The sequence below is a fragment of the Oryctolagus cuniculus genome, chromosome 12, assembly GCF_051225735.1.
Source record: "Oryctolagus cuniculus isolate XC-2025 breed Fujian yellow rabbit chromosome 12, ASM5122573v1, whole genome shotgun sequence".
Lineage (NCBI taxonomy): Eukaryota > Metazoa > Chordata > Mammalia > Lagomorpha > Leporidae > Oryctolagus > Oryctolagus cuniculus.
Window position 1 is genome coordinate 30,911,777 of NC_142878.1, and position 18,823 is coordinate 30,930,599.

The 18,823-nt window shown below is 39.6% G+C and overlaps 1 protein-coding gene across 10 annotated transcripts in view; it reads right to left on the reverse strand.

Moving 5' to 3' along the window:
- The window catches only part of TOGARAM1 (TOG array regulator of axonemal microtubules 1), a 76,596-nt gene that overhangs the window by 46,211 nt on the left and 11,562 nt on the right, over window positions 1-18,823 (reverse strand). For 4 of the 10 annotated variants that reach the window (XM_070053705.1, XM_070053702.1, XM_070053704.1 and 1 more), the window contains exons 2-4: window positions 7,560-7,583; window positions 7,159-7,315; window positions 4,085-4,219 (exon numbers count right to left, since the gene is read on the reverse strand). In XM_070053705.1, coding sequence (XP_069909806.1) covers window positions 4,085-4,219; window positions 7,159-7,315; window positions 7,560-7,583 — 316 coding nt within the window. The remainder of the gene's footprint in view (window positions 1-4,084; window positions 4,220-7,158; window positions 7,316-7,559; window positions 7,584-18,823) is intronic. The other 6 variants (XM_002718163.6, XM_008269543.5, XM_008269544.5 and 3 more) reach the window with 2 other exon arrangements.

Genomic DNA, 18,823 nt, shown 5'->3' on the forward strand with positions numbered 1-18,823 from the left:
TTTTCCTTATCAGCATATCAATACCTGCTCTTGTTTGAGCATTTTCCTAGTATATCTTTTCCATCTTTACTTTCTCTGAATTTATGTTGATATAATTTAGGTCTGGCTCTTGAAAACAGCATTTCAATTAAAAAAAGAAGAATATTTAATCATCCCTGCATTTTAAATAGTAAGGTTTATTTATATTTATGGTAATTACTGACACATTTGGTTTTAAATATACCATATTATTTTGTGCTGTCATCTTTTTTATGATTTTTTCTTGTCTTTCAGTGAGTTTTGAAAAAATTATTTACTTATTTATTTGAAAGAGTTTTAGAGCAAAAGGGACAGAGAGAGATAGCGAGAGATTCTCCAATTGCTGGTTCTTTCCCCAGAAGGCTGCAGGGGCTGTGGCTGGGCCAGGTTGAAGCCAAGAGCCTCATTCAGGTCTCCATCCAGGTGGTAGGGGCCCAAGTACTTGGACCATCTTCTGATGCTTTTCTCAAGTCATTGGCAAGCAGCTGGATTGGAAGTGGAGCATCCAGGACTTGAACTGGTGCCCATATGGGATACCAGCAACACATGTGGTTCCACATGCTCCACCACAACACTGGTCCCTACTGATAATTTTCTTTTTCCTCAACTAATATAAATGTCTATTTGTAGTCTTTTAGTGGTTCCCTTAAATTTATCTTGAATATTTTTAAAGATTTTCCATGACAAAATATGTAGCTTATGTATACTCACAAATAAACATCCTTCTGAATACCTAAATAACTACTAAATTATATATTGTTTCTCTTTCAATTCATATCTGACATGATTAGGACCTCTGTTTTTTGTTTGTTTGTTTGTTTGTTTAAGTATAGAAGGCTTTATTTTAGGGAGGACTGAACTGGGGATAAAGGATTAGACAGAGAGTTGGGTTTGAGCCTGGCCAGAGAGGGGGCATAGAGTTTGAAACTGGGCTTCATCTCCAGGACCTCTATTTCTATCAAAATCTTATTTGTATGAAAACGAGTACTATGGCAGAGTTAAACAGTCACAGATTTAAGAATAGAATGAAAACTTTCAGTTTCCTGATTTCAACTGCAGTGCTCTATTAATAGATTCTGATGCTTTCATGACCCCATTATATATATACCTTTAAAGAGATCTTAAAATATTTCTTACAATGAAATCAAACATCAAATCTTCATATGCAAAAAGAAAGTAATTATAATGCTCATAGAAACAGCATGGACTTCAAAATTTTCTTGCACTAAAATGAAGTTATCTGGGGCTGGCGCTGAGGTGCAGTGGGTTAAAGCCCTGGCCTGAAGCACCGGTATCCCATATGAGCACCAGTTCTAGTCCCGAATGCTCCTCTTCCAATCCAGCTCTCTGAGATGGCCTGGGAAAACAGTAGGAAATGGCCCAAGTGCTTGGGCCCCTGCACCCACGTGGGAAGACCCAGAAGAAGCTCCTGGCTCTTGGCTTCGGATCAGCGCAGCTCTAGCCATTGCGGCCATCTGGGGAGTGAATCAGCGGATGAAAGATCTGTCTCTACCTCTCTCTGTAACTCTGTCTTTCAAATAAATAAATAAATCTTTAAAAAAATTATCTTTTAATTCCATTTTCCATGAACTTTTGAAGTAGCCTCATAAATAGAACCAATGCCATGCAACATACATCACCAGTTTCAACGTTCAGTGTGGATCACTACGACATTCACAATTGGGACAGGAATGGTTTGATGTCCACACATCAGATTTCATAGAGCACATTAGCTGAGATAGTAGTGGTCCTGATACTGTTTTTTTAAAAAAGGATTTATTTTTATTTTTCTATTTTACTTATTTGAAAAGAAGACATAGGGCTAGAAAGAGATCATCCATCTACTGTTTCACTCTCAAATGGCTGCAATAGCCAGAGCTGAGCCAGGCCAAATCCAGGACCCTGGACCTCCTTCTTGTTCTCTCATGGGTGTCAGGGGCCCCAGCATTTGAGCCATCTTCTGCAGCATTCCCAGGAATATTAGCAGAATGCTGGATCTGAAACAAGAACAGCTGGGAATCAAAACAGTGCTCCAATGTGGAATGCTGGCATCGCAGGCAGCAGCCTAACCCTCTGGACCACAATGTTGGCCCCCAAAATTTTTGATTTATACCCAACTACTAAGTTAAATTCTACTAACTTTAGAAGAATATGATACTCCCTTATAATAACTGCTCTGAAAGCTATTCTGAGAGACTAAAAACCCAGAGCCATAGGGTTGGCACTGTGGCTTAGGTTAAGCCACTGTCTACAGCACTGGCTTCCCATATGGGCGCAGGTTGGAGTCCTGGCTGCTCCACTTTTGATTCAGCTCCCTGCTAATGCACCCGGGAAAGAAGTGAAAAATGCCTTAAGTTCTTGGGCCCCTGTACCCATGTGGGAGACTCTGAAGAAGCTTCTGGCTCCTGGTTCAGCCTGGCCCAGTCCCAGCTGCTGTGGCCATTTGAGGAGCGAACCAGCAGATGGAAGACCTCTCTGTCTGTCTCTGTTTCTCCCTCCCTCTCTCTAACTCTGCCTTTCAAATAAATAAAATAAATCTTAAAAAAAAAAAAAAAAGAAAAAAAACAACAACCTGGGGCCACTAGATAAAACTCTAAGTCAGTGTCTAATTTCATGTCCCAGCTCCATTTCCTATTTCAGTTTCTTTCTAATGCATACCTTGGGAGGTAGCAGGTGATGGTTCAAGTATTTGGGTCCCTGCTACTCAAGGTGGGTAACTAGATTGAGTTCCTGGCTCTTGGCTTTGGCCTGGTCCAGCCCTGGCTGTTGTAGACTTTTGGAAAGTGAACCAACAGCAGATAGAAGATTTCTCTCTTTCTATCTTTCAAATAAATAAAAATAAATTTAACAGATAATGTAGTCATTCAGAGATAACCCAAATAGGAACAAGCCAAGCAACACAGCAAAGCCCCCCTTCTTGAATTACTCATGAGTCCTAAAGGTATTAAAAAGTCATAATTTAGGAAGTACTCCTATTATTAAGAAAGCAAACTCTCATTGTAGTGTGGCTAACACCACAAGCACTTTAGGGATCCATTTGGCCTTTTGAGGTGGGTGGAGAAATAGGTAGCAAAAATGTAAAGACTATATTAACTAAATCTCACTAATTTCAACTGATCATTTCTTTTTCAAGAACAAATATAGAAATATATATCTATCACTCAATTTTTTCTAAATGACATACAATAAGAACTAAAATATTTCTACTGAAACTTAATTGGGGGTTGGTGCTGTGGCACAGTGAGTTAAGCTGCGGTCTGCAGTGCCAGTCTCCTGTTCATTGGTGCCGGTTTGAGTCCTAGCTGCTCCACTTCCAGTCCAGCTTCCTGCTTATGTGCCTGGGAAAGCAGTAGAGGATGGCCCAAGTGCTTGGCCCCTACACCCATATGGGAGACCTGGATGAAGCTCCTGGCTCCTGGTTTTGGCCTGGCCTAGCCCTGGTTGTTATGGCCATTTGGGGAGTGAACCAGCAGAGGGAAGATGGATCTCTCTCTCTCTCTGTCTTCTTTTCCCTCTCTGTAAATTTGCCTTTCAAATAAATGAATAAATCTTAAAAAATACTTCATTTGATCCTAACCCTTATAATAATTGTTCAAAAGCTATCAATTAGCATGGAAACTTAAGAAACATCATCAAACCTAATCAACTCTAATCCTCAAATCCTCTTTCCTTTTGTGTTTATGTCTTATCTATAATGAGCTTGTCAGGAAGCTATGTTTCCTGGTGGAGATGTAATAAATTCTAAATAGCCATAAAATTCAAAGCTGTTAGTGGAAAACAATTCTCTTCCATTAACACAGTCCTATTTTAATGGATAGTGTTATTTCCAATGACTTGGTATTAAAATGCACCTATCATGAGTTTCTATAATTTTAATCAGTCATATTTACATCAAGGTTATAAAATTTAACATTGTAGGATAACAAATTTAAAAATTATTAAAATATAGCATTATTTTTCTTTTTTTATGATGAGAATAATTACACAAAATAACATTTAAGCTAGCATTGGGAATCTCACATAATACTTATAAATCATTTGTTTTCCAATGAATTGGAATTTATACCTTTATCTTGATGACTATTAGTTGTCCCCAGGAATTGTAAGTCAGAATCCACACTGCCAGCTTTAGCACATATTTGTGAAAATCCAAGTTCTCCACACCTCCCAGAAAAATTTGTCTGATGAGTTCCACTAGAACCTTTTGAAGGAAGGAGAAAACACAAAAAAGTTGACTTTATTTCATGAACAAATCTTGTTTCACAAATGTTTATGTAATTTTGCTGGGACTAACACAGGAATACAAATACAGTGGTTCAGGCAGGCAAGAAAGGAATAAAGCTCTTGATATCGTCAAATCTGATTAGTATCAGGAGTTAAATGACAGAAGGAAGGCTGGTGAAGGGCAGGGAAAGGAAAACTACATTGAAGAACACACACAAAAGTATTCCTAGATTCTCCCTGCTCTCCTCATGAAAGGCTTCTCCAGACCTGGCCTTCCTTCTTTTCAGTATTTGTTGTATACATATTACCCAAAAAGTTCTACTGCAAAAGTCTTCTGCTTTCTTTTCTAATATACAACACAGCATTCATGTAGTTTTTAAGTATATCTAGCTACATTTTCCAGACCTCTTTCCATCTCCTAGGGCTGGTTAGTTGGTATAGTGACTAAGTTTAAAGAATGTAATAACAACCTCTTTTGAATTCAGTCTATTCCTCTCTACTATGACCTGGTCCTTTGTAGTTCAGAAATTCTATGATTTTTTATTGTCTCCCTATTATTTTAAGCCTTTTTTATCTTCATGTACTGGACATCTTCTAAGTTAATTTTCACATCAATGCTTTTGTTTATACTTTCTCCCTGCCTACGATAGTTCCTTTTGCCTCCTTGTCACTTATAAACTTTTCCCTTCTTTAAAGTTCATTCAAGCCAACCTCTCTCACACAGTTTTCTGAAACTATTTCAATACCTGTTATCTCTTCTACTCTTGAATCTTTATAGTATTTTTAATTCATACCATCCAGTTTAGCCGTTCTTTATATATTGTCTTATTCTTTTATTGTTTAAACTCTATATAAAGTAGATAATGAGCTTCTCAATGGCAAGAAACTTGGACACATATAAAAGTTCAAAATAGTAGTGCATGGTTGCATAGTAAGGTGTCACCTGCGACACCTCCTATCCATATCAGAGTGTCTTGGTTTGAGTCCTGGTTCTGCTGTCAATTCCAGCTTCCTGCTAACGTGTACAGTGATGATGATTCAAATAGTTGGGTCCATGCCAACCTACAGCAGACTCAATCTTTATCTTCTAAACCATTTTCCCTTCCCATTATGATAACATCCCACCATCTTTCTTTCCTTTTTTTTAATAGAAGAAAAAGAAATAAACTTTACTAAGCACAGTCTTGAGATCCTTTTCTACTCTCCTTTTTCATCTTCTAAATCAGGTCATCATGTCTTCCTGATTATTTCTTCCCATTCCATTTAAAAATATTTTATTACTCTAGCTTTTGTTCCTTAATTTTAAAAATACTCCAATAGTCCTCAAAGCTTCTAAGTACAAGCTCAAATTTTTGAGGCTAGCACAAAAGGGTTCCCCATATTCCAATTTATCTTTCCCAATCTAAACCAAATCTTGCCTTGACACAGCTTCTATATCACAAGCTCATTCCTAATGTAAACCTTTGTTTTCCTGTACTTCTCCTAAAACTACTTGTATGTATGCATCACAAAAAGATGCAGTTCAAGTACCACCTCTTCTTTAATGCCTTTTCTAACTGATATAGTCCATGGCGATGAGCATATTCTTGCAAACACCACCATATTTACATTCTGCAATACTTAGGCAATAAACACTCTCCCAGTTGCTCTAGTCAAAAATTCTTATTCTTGACTCCTCATCTCACACTCTATATACAATCTTCCAGCAAATCACATTAACTCTCCCTTTGATATATAATCAAAACCCAATTGTCTCTGACTATATTTACTGCCATCCTGGTAAAGCCTTCATCAACTCTACTCAGGATTACTATAGCAAATTCTTATTCAGTCTCTCTAGTTTTCACCCTAACCCTCCTTTTATCTAGTTTAAACATGGTGCCAAAATAAGTCTGGAAAATCCACATCTTTCCCCAAAATGTTCCTCATTCAGAATAAAATCTAAAGTCTATTCAGTAGCCCAGAAGGCCTTACAAAGACTTCTGTTTTCTCTTTAATTCTCTATTTCTCTTCCCCTTGCTCATTTGATTCTAGATTACCAAACTCTTTCATCTTTCTCAAACATGTCCCATACACTTAATCTATAATGACTGTTCCCTCTTGCTGAAATTATTTACTATTCTCCTATGATAATGAGTAGTTTGCTTAAAATACTCCCTTCTGAATATGGCTGCCTTTCACAATATTATTTAAAATATTCCCTAGTTCATATTCCTCTTCTCAGCTTGATTTTTATCTACAGCATTTATCACTACCCAATAGTTCCACTAGGCAGAAAGTTTTACTTCTCTGGTTGACTGCTGTATCCCAAGAGTACCTAACATGAAGGAGATGTTCAAGAAATACAGGTGGTTTATTATAATGTCCTGCATGACTATTTAATGGATTTCAATGAGAAGTCGTTCCATAGCCTTATGAGACAATTACCTCAAAATGTCCAATCTTATCAGATCTTCCGTAAATATTTATTGAATCTGAATTGCTCCCTAGTTTCAGTTATGAGTCCTTGAAATGGACTATGAAGCAGAGAAATCCTTTTTTTTTTTTTTCCTAATTATTTATTTATTTGAAAAGCAGAGTTACAGAGAGGCAGAGGCAGAGAGACAGAGAGAGAAGTCTTCCATCCGCTGGTTCACTCCCAAATGGCTGCCCATCTGTAGCCAGGAACCAGGAGCTTCTTCCCGGCCTTCCACGTGGGCACAGGGCCTCAAAGACTTGGGCCATCCTCCTCTGCCCTCCCAGGCTGTGGCAGAGAGCTGGACTGGAAGTAGAGCAGCTGGGACTTAAACCTGGCACCCATGTGGGATGCCGACACTGCAGGCAGAGGCTTTACCCGTTAGGGCACACTGCCAGCCATAGAAGTAGGGAAGTCTTTAACTTAGTTCAACATATCAACTACCTGCAACTTTTACTTACCAACAGCACATACAGGAAGAGACTCTGGATTAAAATCCCGACTATTCTGAAATAAGTTTCTTGACACTCTTTTTCTGCTAAAACATAAATCATCACTGACTGGCATTCCTTGAGAGGGCTTTAATTTTGGAGATGGGATGAAATCATATGCTGAAAACTATAACAGAATAATAAATTAGCAAATTTATGTTAACTCTACTTGACAATAAATACCTCAAAAATAACTGAGAGCCAATTATGAAATTCCGATAAGGAAAAAAAGTCTACATTGTCAAATTTATAACACATTCAAATATAGTATGGTACATTAACAAAGTTTTTCAAAAAATTCTAGGACAGAAATGCTAATTCCCCCCACCCTGTTTCTTATTACTTCAATCCAATTCTTTTTTGCACCTTACCTTCCCATAATACACATCTGATGACTAGGAAAGATAGAATACAAAAGAGAAAAAAGGGTGAAATGACAAGTCCAATGAAGACAGGAACATCTGATTCAATAGCATAGTTCCTCAAACTATGCCATTTTTGAGCATTAGACAATGCCAACTGAAGATCAAGCAAGCATCCCACTCTACTGTTCCTACTGAATCAAATGAACTTTCAACATTCTACAGCTCAAACACAAATATAAATGACATGATTACCTGTGTCATGGTTCCCTTAGGAGACCTGAAGATATTTCATTTAGCTGAAACCAAACCCGCAATACTTTATATATGTCTAGTGCTTTCTTGGTTTCCAAGTCCTTTTTCACAAACTTCACCTGTTCTTTAAGTGCTTGCATAATATATTTTTTAAAGTTCTACCATATCAGTAGAAGAACTGAATGAGGGCATAATTTAAGTGTTCAGAATTCCTCACCAATAACTACCTCAATTGTTCTGGATCATTTCACAATCAACATGGCTATCAAAAGTTCAAAAATTCAGCTGAATAACAAAAAAATGATAGTTACTGTCTTTGAATTTACTTGAAGCTTACAAACACAATCAAATCTAGATACCTGGTAAACGTATATAAATCTTGTCACTGTGCTTCTTTGAGAATTTTGCAAAGTATCAAATGGCAACAATATAGTAAAATTAAAAGCAGGTATATTAGAAAGTATCTTGGTCAAAGACACAAATACAAAGATGCAAGATAAGACTACAAAATACCTCCTGTCAAATAACTCATTATTTCTCAGCAAATTCTGTGAAAAACATAACTAAAAAAAGACTGATTGGGGCCAGCAGGTAAAGCCACCACCTGCAGAGCCGGCATTCCATATGGGTACCCATTAAATTCCTGACTGCTCCACTTGATTCAGCTCTCTGCTATGGCCTGGGAAAACAGCAGAAGATGGCCCAAGCCCTTGGGCTCCTGCACCTGGGAGACTCGGAAGAAGCTCCTGGCTCCAGGCTTCAGATCGACCCAGCTCTGGCTGTTGCAGCCATTTGGGGAGTGAATCAGTGAATGGGAAGACTTCTCTATCTCTGCCTCTCTGTAACTCTGCCTTTCAAATAAATAAATAAATCCTAAAAAAAAAAAAAAAAAAAAAAAAGACTAATAAGAAAAAAAGAATGCCCAGAAGGAGAAAGGACTCAAAAAAAAAATTTTTTTTGAAAGTGCAAGGGAGAGTTACAGAGAGTAGGAAAGACAAAGAAAGAGCCATCTCCCAACCACTGGTTCACTCCCCTAATACACACAATGGTGGGGCTGGGCCAGGCTGTAACCATTAAAAAGTATTCTTGTTACCCAAAGTCACTTTCTGTAATCATCATCGTGTGTTTCATTTCAAATTATTACACACACTTTAAGAAACACCATTGTGATAGTATTTGTAAAATTTTATCCTGCTTTTGTATTTAACTTTTGTATTAAAATACTCCCTATGTTAAAACCCCTCATAAGTGTCACAACTTTAATTACAAAAATAGTAACTGCTTATTGTAAAAATGAAAATACAGAAGTAAATAAGATACAAAGCCAAATTTGTCTTTGCCATCTTTCTTACTAGAGTGCTACTAATAAACCGTATTAACATATCCTTTCTTCTATATAAATATTCTTAAATAAGCTACTTTTGAAAAAAAAAAACAGATTACACAATGTTCTACCACATAATAAATACTAAGCATATTGGAGACATCCTTCCATGTTAACCCACACATACATGCTGCTTATTTTTAATGGTTGCCCAGTATTCCACATTTGGACTCACAGTTCTCAACTGACAGACTTTTTATTTGTCACAACTTTTCACTATTACAAACAATCTTACAGTGAACACTGTTATGCACATAACCTTTTGTATTATACAAGTATTTCTGTAGAACAAAAACCCTAAAAATTTAATTAAGTCTGAGGATATAAATTACCTTTAATGGCTGTATCATATTCCATTGATTAGATGTGCCATTCTCCTATTACGGAATATTTGAGTTGCTTCCAAACTTTTTAATGTGCTATGTAATGACATTTTGGTTAATGATGAACTGCACATACAAAAGTGATTATATCATATAGCCTAGGTGTGTGGTAGTCAATAGCACCTAGGTTTGTGTAAGTACGCACTGTGATGTTTCCATGACTCATTTCTCAGAACATATATTTGTCATTATGTGACACAAGTGGTACAGGACTGCAATGACAAGGAAGCTCCAATAAGGAAAATATGATATACACATGGATTAAGGTAGGAATCCTATTAGAAGGAAACTGACAGACCTTAGAAGGAGCATCATATAAGCCATGCAGCTAAGTTTTTTTAAAGTTAAAATGTTATTAATTTTTTTAAGATTTATTTATTTATTTGAAAGGCAGAGTTACAGAGAGAGAAGAGGCAGAGAGAGAGAGAGAGGGGTCTTCCATCCTCTGGTTCACTCCCCAATTGGTTACAATGGCCAGAGCTGCACCAATCTAAAGCCAGGAGACAGGTGCTTCTTCCAGGTCTCCCACGTGGGTACAGGGACCCAAGGACTTGGGCCATCTCCTACTGCTTTCCCAGGCCTTAGCAAAGAGCTGGATTAGAAGTGGAGCAGCCGGGACTTGAACCAGAGCTTCAGACCAGGGCTTTAACCCTCTGTGCCACAGTGCCAACCCCAAGTTAAAATGTTATTGTTGATATCTTTATTTCTTTATTTATTTTTTATTTTGACAGGCAGAGTGGACAGAGAGAGAGAGACAGAGAGAAAGGTCTTCCTTTGCCGTTGGTTCACCCTCCAATGGCCACTGCGGCCGGCGCACCACGCTGATCTGATGGCAGAAGCCAGGTACTTAACCTGGTCTCCCATGGGGTGCAGGGCCCAAGTACTTGGGCCATCCTCCACTGCACTCCCTGGCCACAGCAGAGGGCTGGCCTGGAAGAGGGGCAACCGGGACAGAATCTGGCGCCCCAACCGGGACTAGAACCCGGTGTGCTGGCGCCGCAACGCAGAGGATTAGCCTAGTGAGCTGCGGCGTCAGCTTGTTGATATCTTTATACTGCCTACACAAGGGCAGAATAATACTGAGACTGAACTCTGTAGTTCTCAGCTAACAAGGTCATCCATAAAGCATTAAAAAAAAAAAAGTCTTACACTGTTCAGTCTATAATAGAACCCAGGTGTTTCCTTGATATAGCCTATTGACTTTTCTTTTTTAAAAGACTTATTTATTTATTTACTTGAAAGGCAGAGTTACAGAGAAAGGGAAAGAGAGAAAGATTTTCCATCCACTGGTTCACTCTCCAAATGGCTGCAATCGCTGGGGCTGGGCAAGGCAGAAGCCAGGAGAAAGGAACTTCTTCCAGGTCTCCCACATGGGTGCAGGGGCCCAAGTAATTGGGCCATCTCCTGCTACCCTCCCAGGCACATTAGCAGGGAGCTGTAGGGAAGTGGAGCAGCTGAGACTGGAACCGTTGTGCATATGGGATGCTGGCATTGCAGGCGGTGGATTAACCTGCTACACCACAAAGCCAGCCCTTGTTAACTGACTTTTTAACAAAAACAAATTGTATACAAAATAATTAAACTGTATGTAAAATAACCAGGCATATATTTGATTTCTTGTGTGACACATAATTTCCAATGTTTCACTAATATATGGTTTCTCTGGGTCTTAACATGAGCGTCAAAAAAGAGATTCCTTCTTGAGACCCGGGACCTTGAGTTCTTGGTTAACCTTTCTTCATATAGTGACTGAGCATTTTGACTTGTGCCATGGGTTAGCGTGGGGAGCAACTCGGACCTAGACTAAGTTACTGGAATTAAGACTTATTCTATGCATCTGCTCTCCCACAATATGGCGCTGACAGCTTCTACACAGCTGCCTCCAGTTCAACCAATAAACTGTAGGACCTGCTCCTGATTGGAGGAGAGCAGTGTACTCGGCGTGTGGGTAGCAGAGTTGGGATTGGTGGAAGAGGACTATAAAGGAGGAGAGAGACAACATGCACCAGGAACATCTAAGAGGAACATCTATCTGAAGGAACACCTGTGCAACCCCCGAGAGAGCTGGCCAGCGGTGTGCTGCTCCCCTGCGGAAGTGGGGAAAGTGGCCAGGGGGAACCGCCCTTCCACGGAGGTGGAAGGGACAGTAGCCAACCCGGGAAGAACCAGCAGCAAACCCGGGAAGGGCCGAGCAGACAAAAGAACAGCGCAGGGTCCTGTGTCGTTCCTCCATGAAGACGGGGAGCGACAGGTTAGAATCTTCACAAAGTATTTTTGGTTCTGATTCTGACTAAGCATATGGACAAACAATTGTGTACACACAGATGGCAGTAGTAATGGAACTGAATTTCATTTTATGGTCTGATCAGTTAGTGATTTTGGCTGGATGACAGTACCCTAGTGCAGTTTAATAATTTTAGATTTTCTGATTACTGATTAAATGTGATATATTAAATATTCTGAATCATTCCTACATTCTTCAACTCTCTGATGCTCTACTTTTGATTCTTAGCTTGCCTCTTAATTGAACAGAATCTGGAAATCTAATATTAGAGCCCTTCTTTCTTTATGTCAACATCAGCAACACTTAGGAGCTCATTAGACATGTAATCTCAGGACACATTCCAGATAAACTGAATCAGAATCTTTAACAAGATACCAAGGCAATTCCCAAGTACATTAAACCTTGATAAACCTTTCACCACAGGTCATATATTCCTTTCTTTTGACTTAAACACACACACACACACACACACACACATACACAGACACTGATACATACACATACTACCCTTTCTGTTACCTCAAAAATTTTCTACGTTATAACTTATCTTTCTTCTGTTTTTCTTTCAGTTTCAGAGGAAAAGACTATCTCTGTTCCCACACTAATCACTTTTATACTTTCTATACTTACGTTCTTGGGCTATTTGTTTTTTGGTGTGTGTGGGGGGGGGGGTGAGGCATTATTTCTTTCTTTTCTCTCTTAATATGATTACAAGTACCAAATCTGAATTTTCTGCATATCAAACATCTACCATAGCAAAGATACAGGACAGACATTATTATGACTCTACTAGTTCTTTAAAATATTCTTAATAATATACATAAAAAGATGCAAAGTTAGAACATCAAGATTATCTCATTATTAGTCAATAATATGTCAGAGCAAATAACAATCCACTATATAGTGGGGAAAAAAAAACACTTTAAAAGTTTAAATATTCTAAAGTAAGAGATCAGTTGAACAGACCAGATATTATATAATCTCATACTAAATAGCCATTAAAGTTTCTACTATAAGATTGGATAAAGAAATTATGGGATATGTACTCTATAGAATACTATACAGCAGTAAAAAAAATGAAATCTGGTCATTTGCAACAAAATTGAGGAATCTAGAAAACATCATGCTGAGTGAAATAAGCCAGTCCCAAAAGGACAAATATCATATGTTCTCCCTGATCGGTGACAACTAACCGAGCACCAAAAAGGAAACCTGTTGAAGTGAAATGGCCACTATGGTTTTTTTTTTGGACAGGCAGAGTAGATAGTGAGAGAGAAAGACAAAGAGAAAGGTCTTCCTTTTGCCGTTGGTTCACCCTCCAATGGCCGCCATGGCTGGCGCACTGCGGCTGGTGCACCACGCTGATCCGAAGGCAGGAGCCCGGTGCCTCCTCCTGGTCTCCCATGGGGTGCAGGGCCCAAGCACTTGGGCCATCCTCCACTGCCTTCCCGGGCCACAGCAGAGAGCTGGCCTGGAAGAGGGGCAACCGGGACAGAATCCAGCGCCCTGTCCAAGACTAGAACCCGGTATGCCGGCGCCGCTAGGTGGAGGATTAGCCTATTGAGCCGCGGCGCCGGCTGAAATGGACACTATGAGAAACAGTGACTTGATCAGCCCTGGTCCTGACTGTTGATGAACAACTTAATACTTTATCCCTTTTAGTATTTTTTTGTTCTACTTAATACTATTGGTTGAACTCTTTAATTAACACACAATTATTCTTAGGTGTTTAAATTTAACTGAAAAGTGATCCCTGTTAAATTTAAGAGTGGGAATAAGAGAGGGAGGAGATGTACAATTTGGGACATGCTCAGTCGGACTTGCCCCAAACGGTAGAGCTAGAAATGTGCCAGGGGATTCCAATTCAATCCCATCAAGGTGGCATGTACCAATGCCATCTCAATAGCCAAAGTGATCAGTTTCAGTTCACAATTGATCATAATGATAGGATTAACTGTCAAAGGGATTACATAAACAAGACTAGTGCCTGCTAATACTGATAGAAATAAAAAGGAGAGACCAATCCAACATGGGAAGTGGGATACACAGCAGACTCATAGAATGGCAGATGTCCTAAACAGCACTCTGGCCTCAGAATCAGCCCTTAAGGCATTTGGATCTGGCTGAAAAGCCCATGAGAGTATTTTAGGCATGGAAAGCCAAGACACTCTGGCAAAAACAAACAAACAAACAAACAAAACCAAAAACAAAACCTAAATGAAATATCTCTGCAAGTGAGATCCCAGTGGAAAGGACGGGCCATCAAAGAAGGAGGTACCTTTCTCTGAAGGGAGGAGAGAACTTCCACTTTGACTATGACCTTGTCTAAATAAGATCGGAGCTGGCGAACTCAAAAGGCTTCCATAGCTTTGGCAACTCATGACAAGAGCCTACGGTGATGACTGACGCCTTAAACAAGAGTGTCAATTGTTAAGTCAACAACAGGAGTATTGTGCACTTACTCCCCATGTAGGATCTCTGTCCTTAATGTGTTGTTCAATGTGAATCAATGCTATAACTAGTACTCAAACAGTACTTTACACTTTGTGTTTCGGTGTGGGTGCAAACTGTTGAAATCTTTACTTAATATATACTAAATTGATCTTCTGTATATAAAGAGAATTGAAAATGAATCTTGATGCAAATGGAATGGGAGAGGGAGTGGGAGATGGGAAGGTTGCGGGTGGGAGAGAACTTATGAGGGGAAAAAGCCACTGTAATCCAAAAGCTGTACTTTGGAAATTTATATTTATTAAGTAAAAGTTAAAATAAAAAAATAAAGTTTCTACTACAGATTATTTGCTGTTACAGAAAAATAGTTCAGGATAAAGTAACTGAAAAAAGGGAGACTTTCATTTATGGGAAAAAATCTATGCCTATATACATATATTGAAATGACACAAGAAGTACAGGCAACAAAATATTGACTGCAGACCATTCTCACTAGTGGGATTACAGAAATTTTTAATTTTTCTTTGTCTTTTCAATTTTTCAAATTTTCTATAATGAGCATGTATACGTTTTACAATCAGAATTAACAGGATACTGAGAAAGATAAAATCAAGAGAAAAGTACCTTTAAAATAATTTTATGAGTAATAAGATGTTATATATAAGAACAAATTGTGCTTTTCAGATTTCATTATCTTCAATGTCTATACTGCCTTTAATGGTACTGATCACTCCTTAAAACTTGGCCACCACTTTGCTTCTAAAATCTTGTTCTTCTTGGTTCTCTTCCAATTCCTAAGCACACATTCTCTTTGCCTTATTTGGCTGTATCTCCTGCTATTCCCTAAATGGTATTTATACCAAGATTTGGTCCTAAGTACTCTTCTCTTGCTCTATAGGCTATTCACTGGAGAACACACACATACTCAGAAATTACTTCTTAGTACATGAATTCAAGAATCTGTGTGTCTACTTATTTTCATGATCCTTTAATAGAGCTCTTCAACTCAACTGATATATTCTATCTTCTTTCACCAAAAACCCAATTCCTCCCCCAAATTAACTTCTTTTTAGACTTTCCTATGTCTACTCATCAATCTGCAATGCAGTAAGTCTTCCTGTTCAAATTTTAGAGTTATGCCTTTTGGTCTCCCTCTCCTCCAATATGCAGTCACTAAATCTTTTGAAATAACTCTTGCATTCACCCCTTCTTTCCAGTCTAATCCTGTTATCTTTCTAATCCTAATAAAACTAAATACCTCACACTTAAATCAGTCTAATCAAGCATCCAATTGGTATTCTGGTCTCCAATCTCCAGCTTCTCTTTAAAACAAAACAAAATCATATGCATTACTACTGCTGTGATTAATTTTCCTGGAACATTGCTTTAAAAAACAAAAAAGTCAAGGGCTGGCACCGTGGCTCACTTGGTTAATCCTCTGCCTGCGGCACTGGCATCCCATACAGGCACCGGGTTCTGGTCCCGTTGCTCCTCCTCCAGTCCAGCTTTCTGCTGTGGCCCAGGAGGGCAGTGGAGGATGGCCCAAATGCTTGGGCCCCTGCACCCGCATGGGAGACCAGGAAGAAGCACCTAGCTCCTGGCTTCAGATCGAAGCAGTGCCGGCCGAAGCGGTCATTTGGGGAGTGAAAATAACGGAAGGAAGATCTTTCTCTCTGTCTCTCTCACTGTCTATAACTCTATGCATCAAATAAATAAACTAAAAAAAAAAAAAAAAAGTCCTCCCACCTTTTCACTCTCCAGAAAACCTATAATCTGAAATCACTGTCAACGTAACAGGCTAAACTCTTTGCCTGGTATTCAAAGGTCTCCAATCTATCCCCTACCTCTGTCTTGTAACCTTTTTTCCTATCATTACATTACAAAAATCATACATCCGATCAAACTGGATGATTTTATTTTGATTCTCACCATAGACAGGGGCTGAGCTGCCAGTAACAGTACCTTATATACTATATATAGTATGTACTGAGGAACGCCAATTGATATCAGATACACATGCTTTTTCTTTTTATGAATGGTTAGTTGTCTTTTATTATCTGATCTCCTTTTTTGGAGGGTAGATTTATGAGTGGGAAGGAGAGAAAAAAATGAGTTTTCTCTCAGATTTTGCTCTAGTAGATAATTTAACTCTTCACTAATCTCAAACTACTACCCTCTTTTCTCTTTTAGAAAGCAAATGCCCATACACATATTTTTAAAGATTTGTAATCTAACCTTTTATTCTGAATGTACATACAAAAGCTTCATGAGTGTGGATATAAGAAAGTATTGTCATGATACTTAAATTCTCATATTAGTAATTATAAAAACAAATATTTTATATTCTCTTAAACTAGCTCATGTCATGCAGTACAGTTCTTTTAAGAAAGGCTAAAGCAAGCCAGCACCACGGCTCACTAGGCTAATCCTCCGCCTGTGGCACCGGCACCCTGGGTTCTAGTTCTTGTTGGGGCACCGGATTCTGTCCCCGTTGCTCCTCTTCCAGTCCAGCTCTCTGCTGTGGCCCGGGAGTGCAGTGGAGGATGGCCCAAGTGCTTGGGCCCTGCACCTGCATGGGAGACCAGGATGAAGCACCTGGCTCCTGGCTTTGGATCGGTGCAGCGCACAGGCCGTAGCGGCCATTTTGGGGGTGAGCCAACGGAAAGAAGACCTTTCTCTCTGTCTCTCTCACTGTCTAACTGCCTGTCCAAAAAAAAAAAAAAAAAAAAAAAAAGGCTAAAGCATGCCATGTATTTTAACACCTTAAAGAAAACGAATGGGGTCAGCGCTATGGCATAGTAGGCTAAGCCTCTGCCTGAGGTGCCAGCATCCCAAATGGGTGCCAGTTGGTATCCCTGCTGTTCCTCTTCCAATCCAGCTCTCTGCTATGGCCTGGGAAAGCAGTAGAAGTTAGCCCAAGCGCTTGGGCCCCTGCACCCGTGTAAGAGACCAGGCAGAAACTCCTGACTCCTGGCTTCAGATCAGCCCAGCACCAGCCTTTGCGGCAATTTGAGTGGATGGAAGACCTTTCTCCCTGTCTCTCCGTCTCTTTGTAACTCTCTCTCTCAAGTAAATAAATAAAATCTTAAAAAAAGGAAGAAAACTAACATACTTGAAATTTTTCTGTGCAGAGTATCAGCCTAATTAAAAACTATAAGAACTATGAAATTTTCTGTGTTGGAAGTCAGTTTAATTTTCTCCAATTACACCCTTAAGTTTCAAAAAGGTCCAAATTACTTTGTCTTTGTATGTGTAAAGCAGAATATGAAAGAGTTAGATAATATATAATAGCAAAATTGATCACTTTGGCATTATTTAAGCAATTAAAAGATACTTCCTGGTTTTAAAAAATATAATCTGGGGCCGGCGCTGTGGCACTGAAACGCCGGCATCCCATATGGGCACCAGTTCTAGTCCCGGCTGCTCTTCTTCCAATCCAGTTCTCTGCTATGGCCTGGGAAAGCAGTAGAAGATGGCCCAAGTCCTAGGGTCCCTGAACCCATATGGGGGTCCCAGAAGAAGCTCCAGGCTCCTGGCTTTGGATCAGCACAGCTCCGGCCGTTACAGAGTGAACCAGCAGATGGAAGATCTCTCTGTCTCTACCTCTCTCTGTAACTCTGTCTTTCAAATAAATAAAGTGAATCTTTAAAAATATATAATCTGATTTTTAGGTATAGAAGCAGAGGGCTGGTATATCAATCTGGTTACAAAGGGAATTTTTTTTTTTTTTTTTTTTGACAGGCAGAGTGGACAGTGAGAGAGAGAGACAGAGAGAGAAAGGTCTTCCTTTGCCGTTGGTTCACCCTCCAATGGCCACCGCTGCAGCTGGCGCACCGCGCTGATCCGATGGCAGGAGCCAGGAGCCAGGTGCTTTTCCTGGTCTCCCATGGGGTGCAGGGCCCAAGCACCTGGGCCATCCTCCACTGCACTCCCGGGCCATAGCAGAGAGCTGGCCTGGAAGAGGGGCAACCGGGACAGAATCCGGCGCCCCGACCGGGACTAGAACCCGGTGTGTCGGCGCCGCAAGGTGGAGGATTAGCCTATTGAGCCACGGCGCCAGCCGAAAGGGAATTATTTTGCAGAGTAGTATCGAAACTCCTTCTAAAGGAATCTGTAAGAATATGGGGCCAAAGAAGCACCTTCATATTCTTAAATTGACTTTCTGAAAAAATTTTTCACCATTGATTTTTTTCTTTTCTTTTGTTTAAGATTTATGTATTTATTTGAAAATTAGAGTGACAGACAGACTAGGAATGACAGAGTGGGAAATCTTCTCTCTTATGGGTTCACTCCCCAAATGACCATAACAGCCAGCAATAGGCCAGGCTGAAGCCTGGAACCAGGGACTCCATCTTGGTGCTCCATGTGCGTGGCAGGGGCCAATTACCAGGTCATCTTCCACTGCTTTCCCAGGCACATTATCAGGAAGCTGGATTGGAAGCGGAACATTTGGGACTCAAACTGGCATTTCAATATGGGATGCCAGTGTTGCAAGTGGAGGCTTAACCTACTGTTC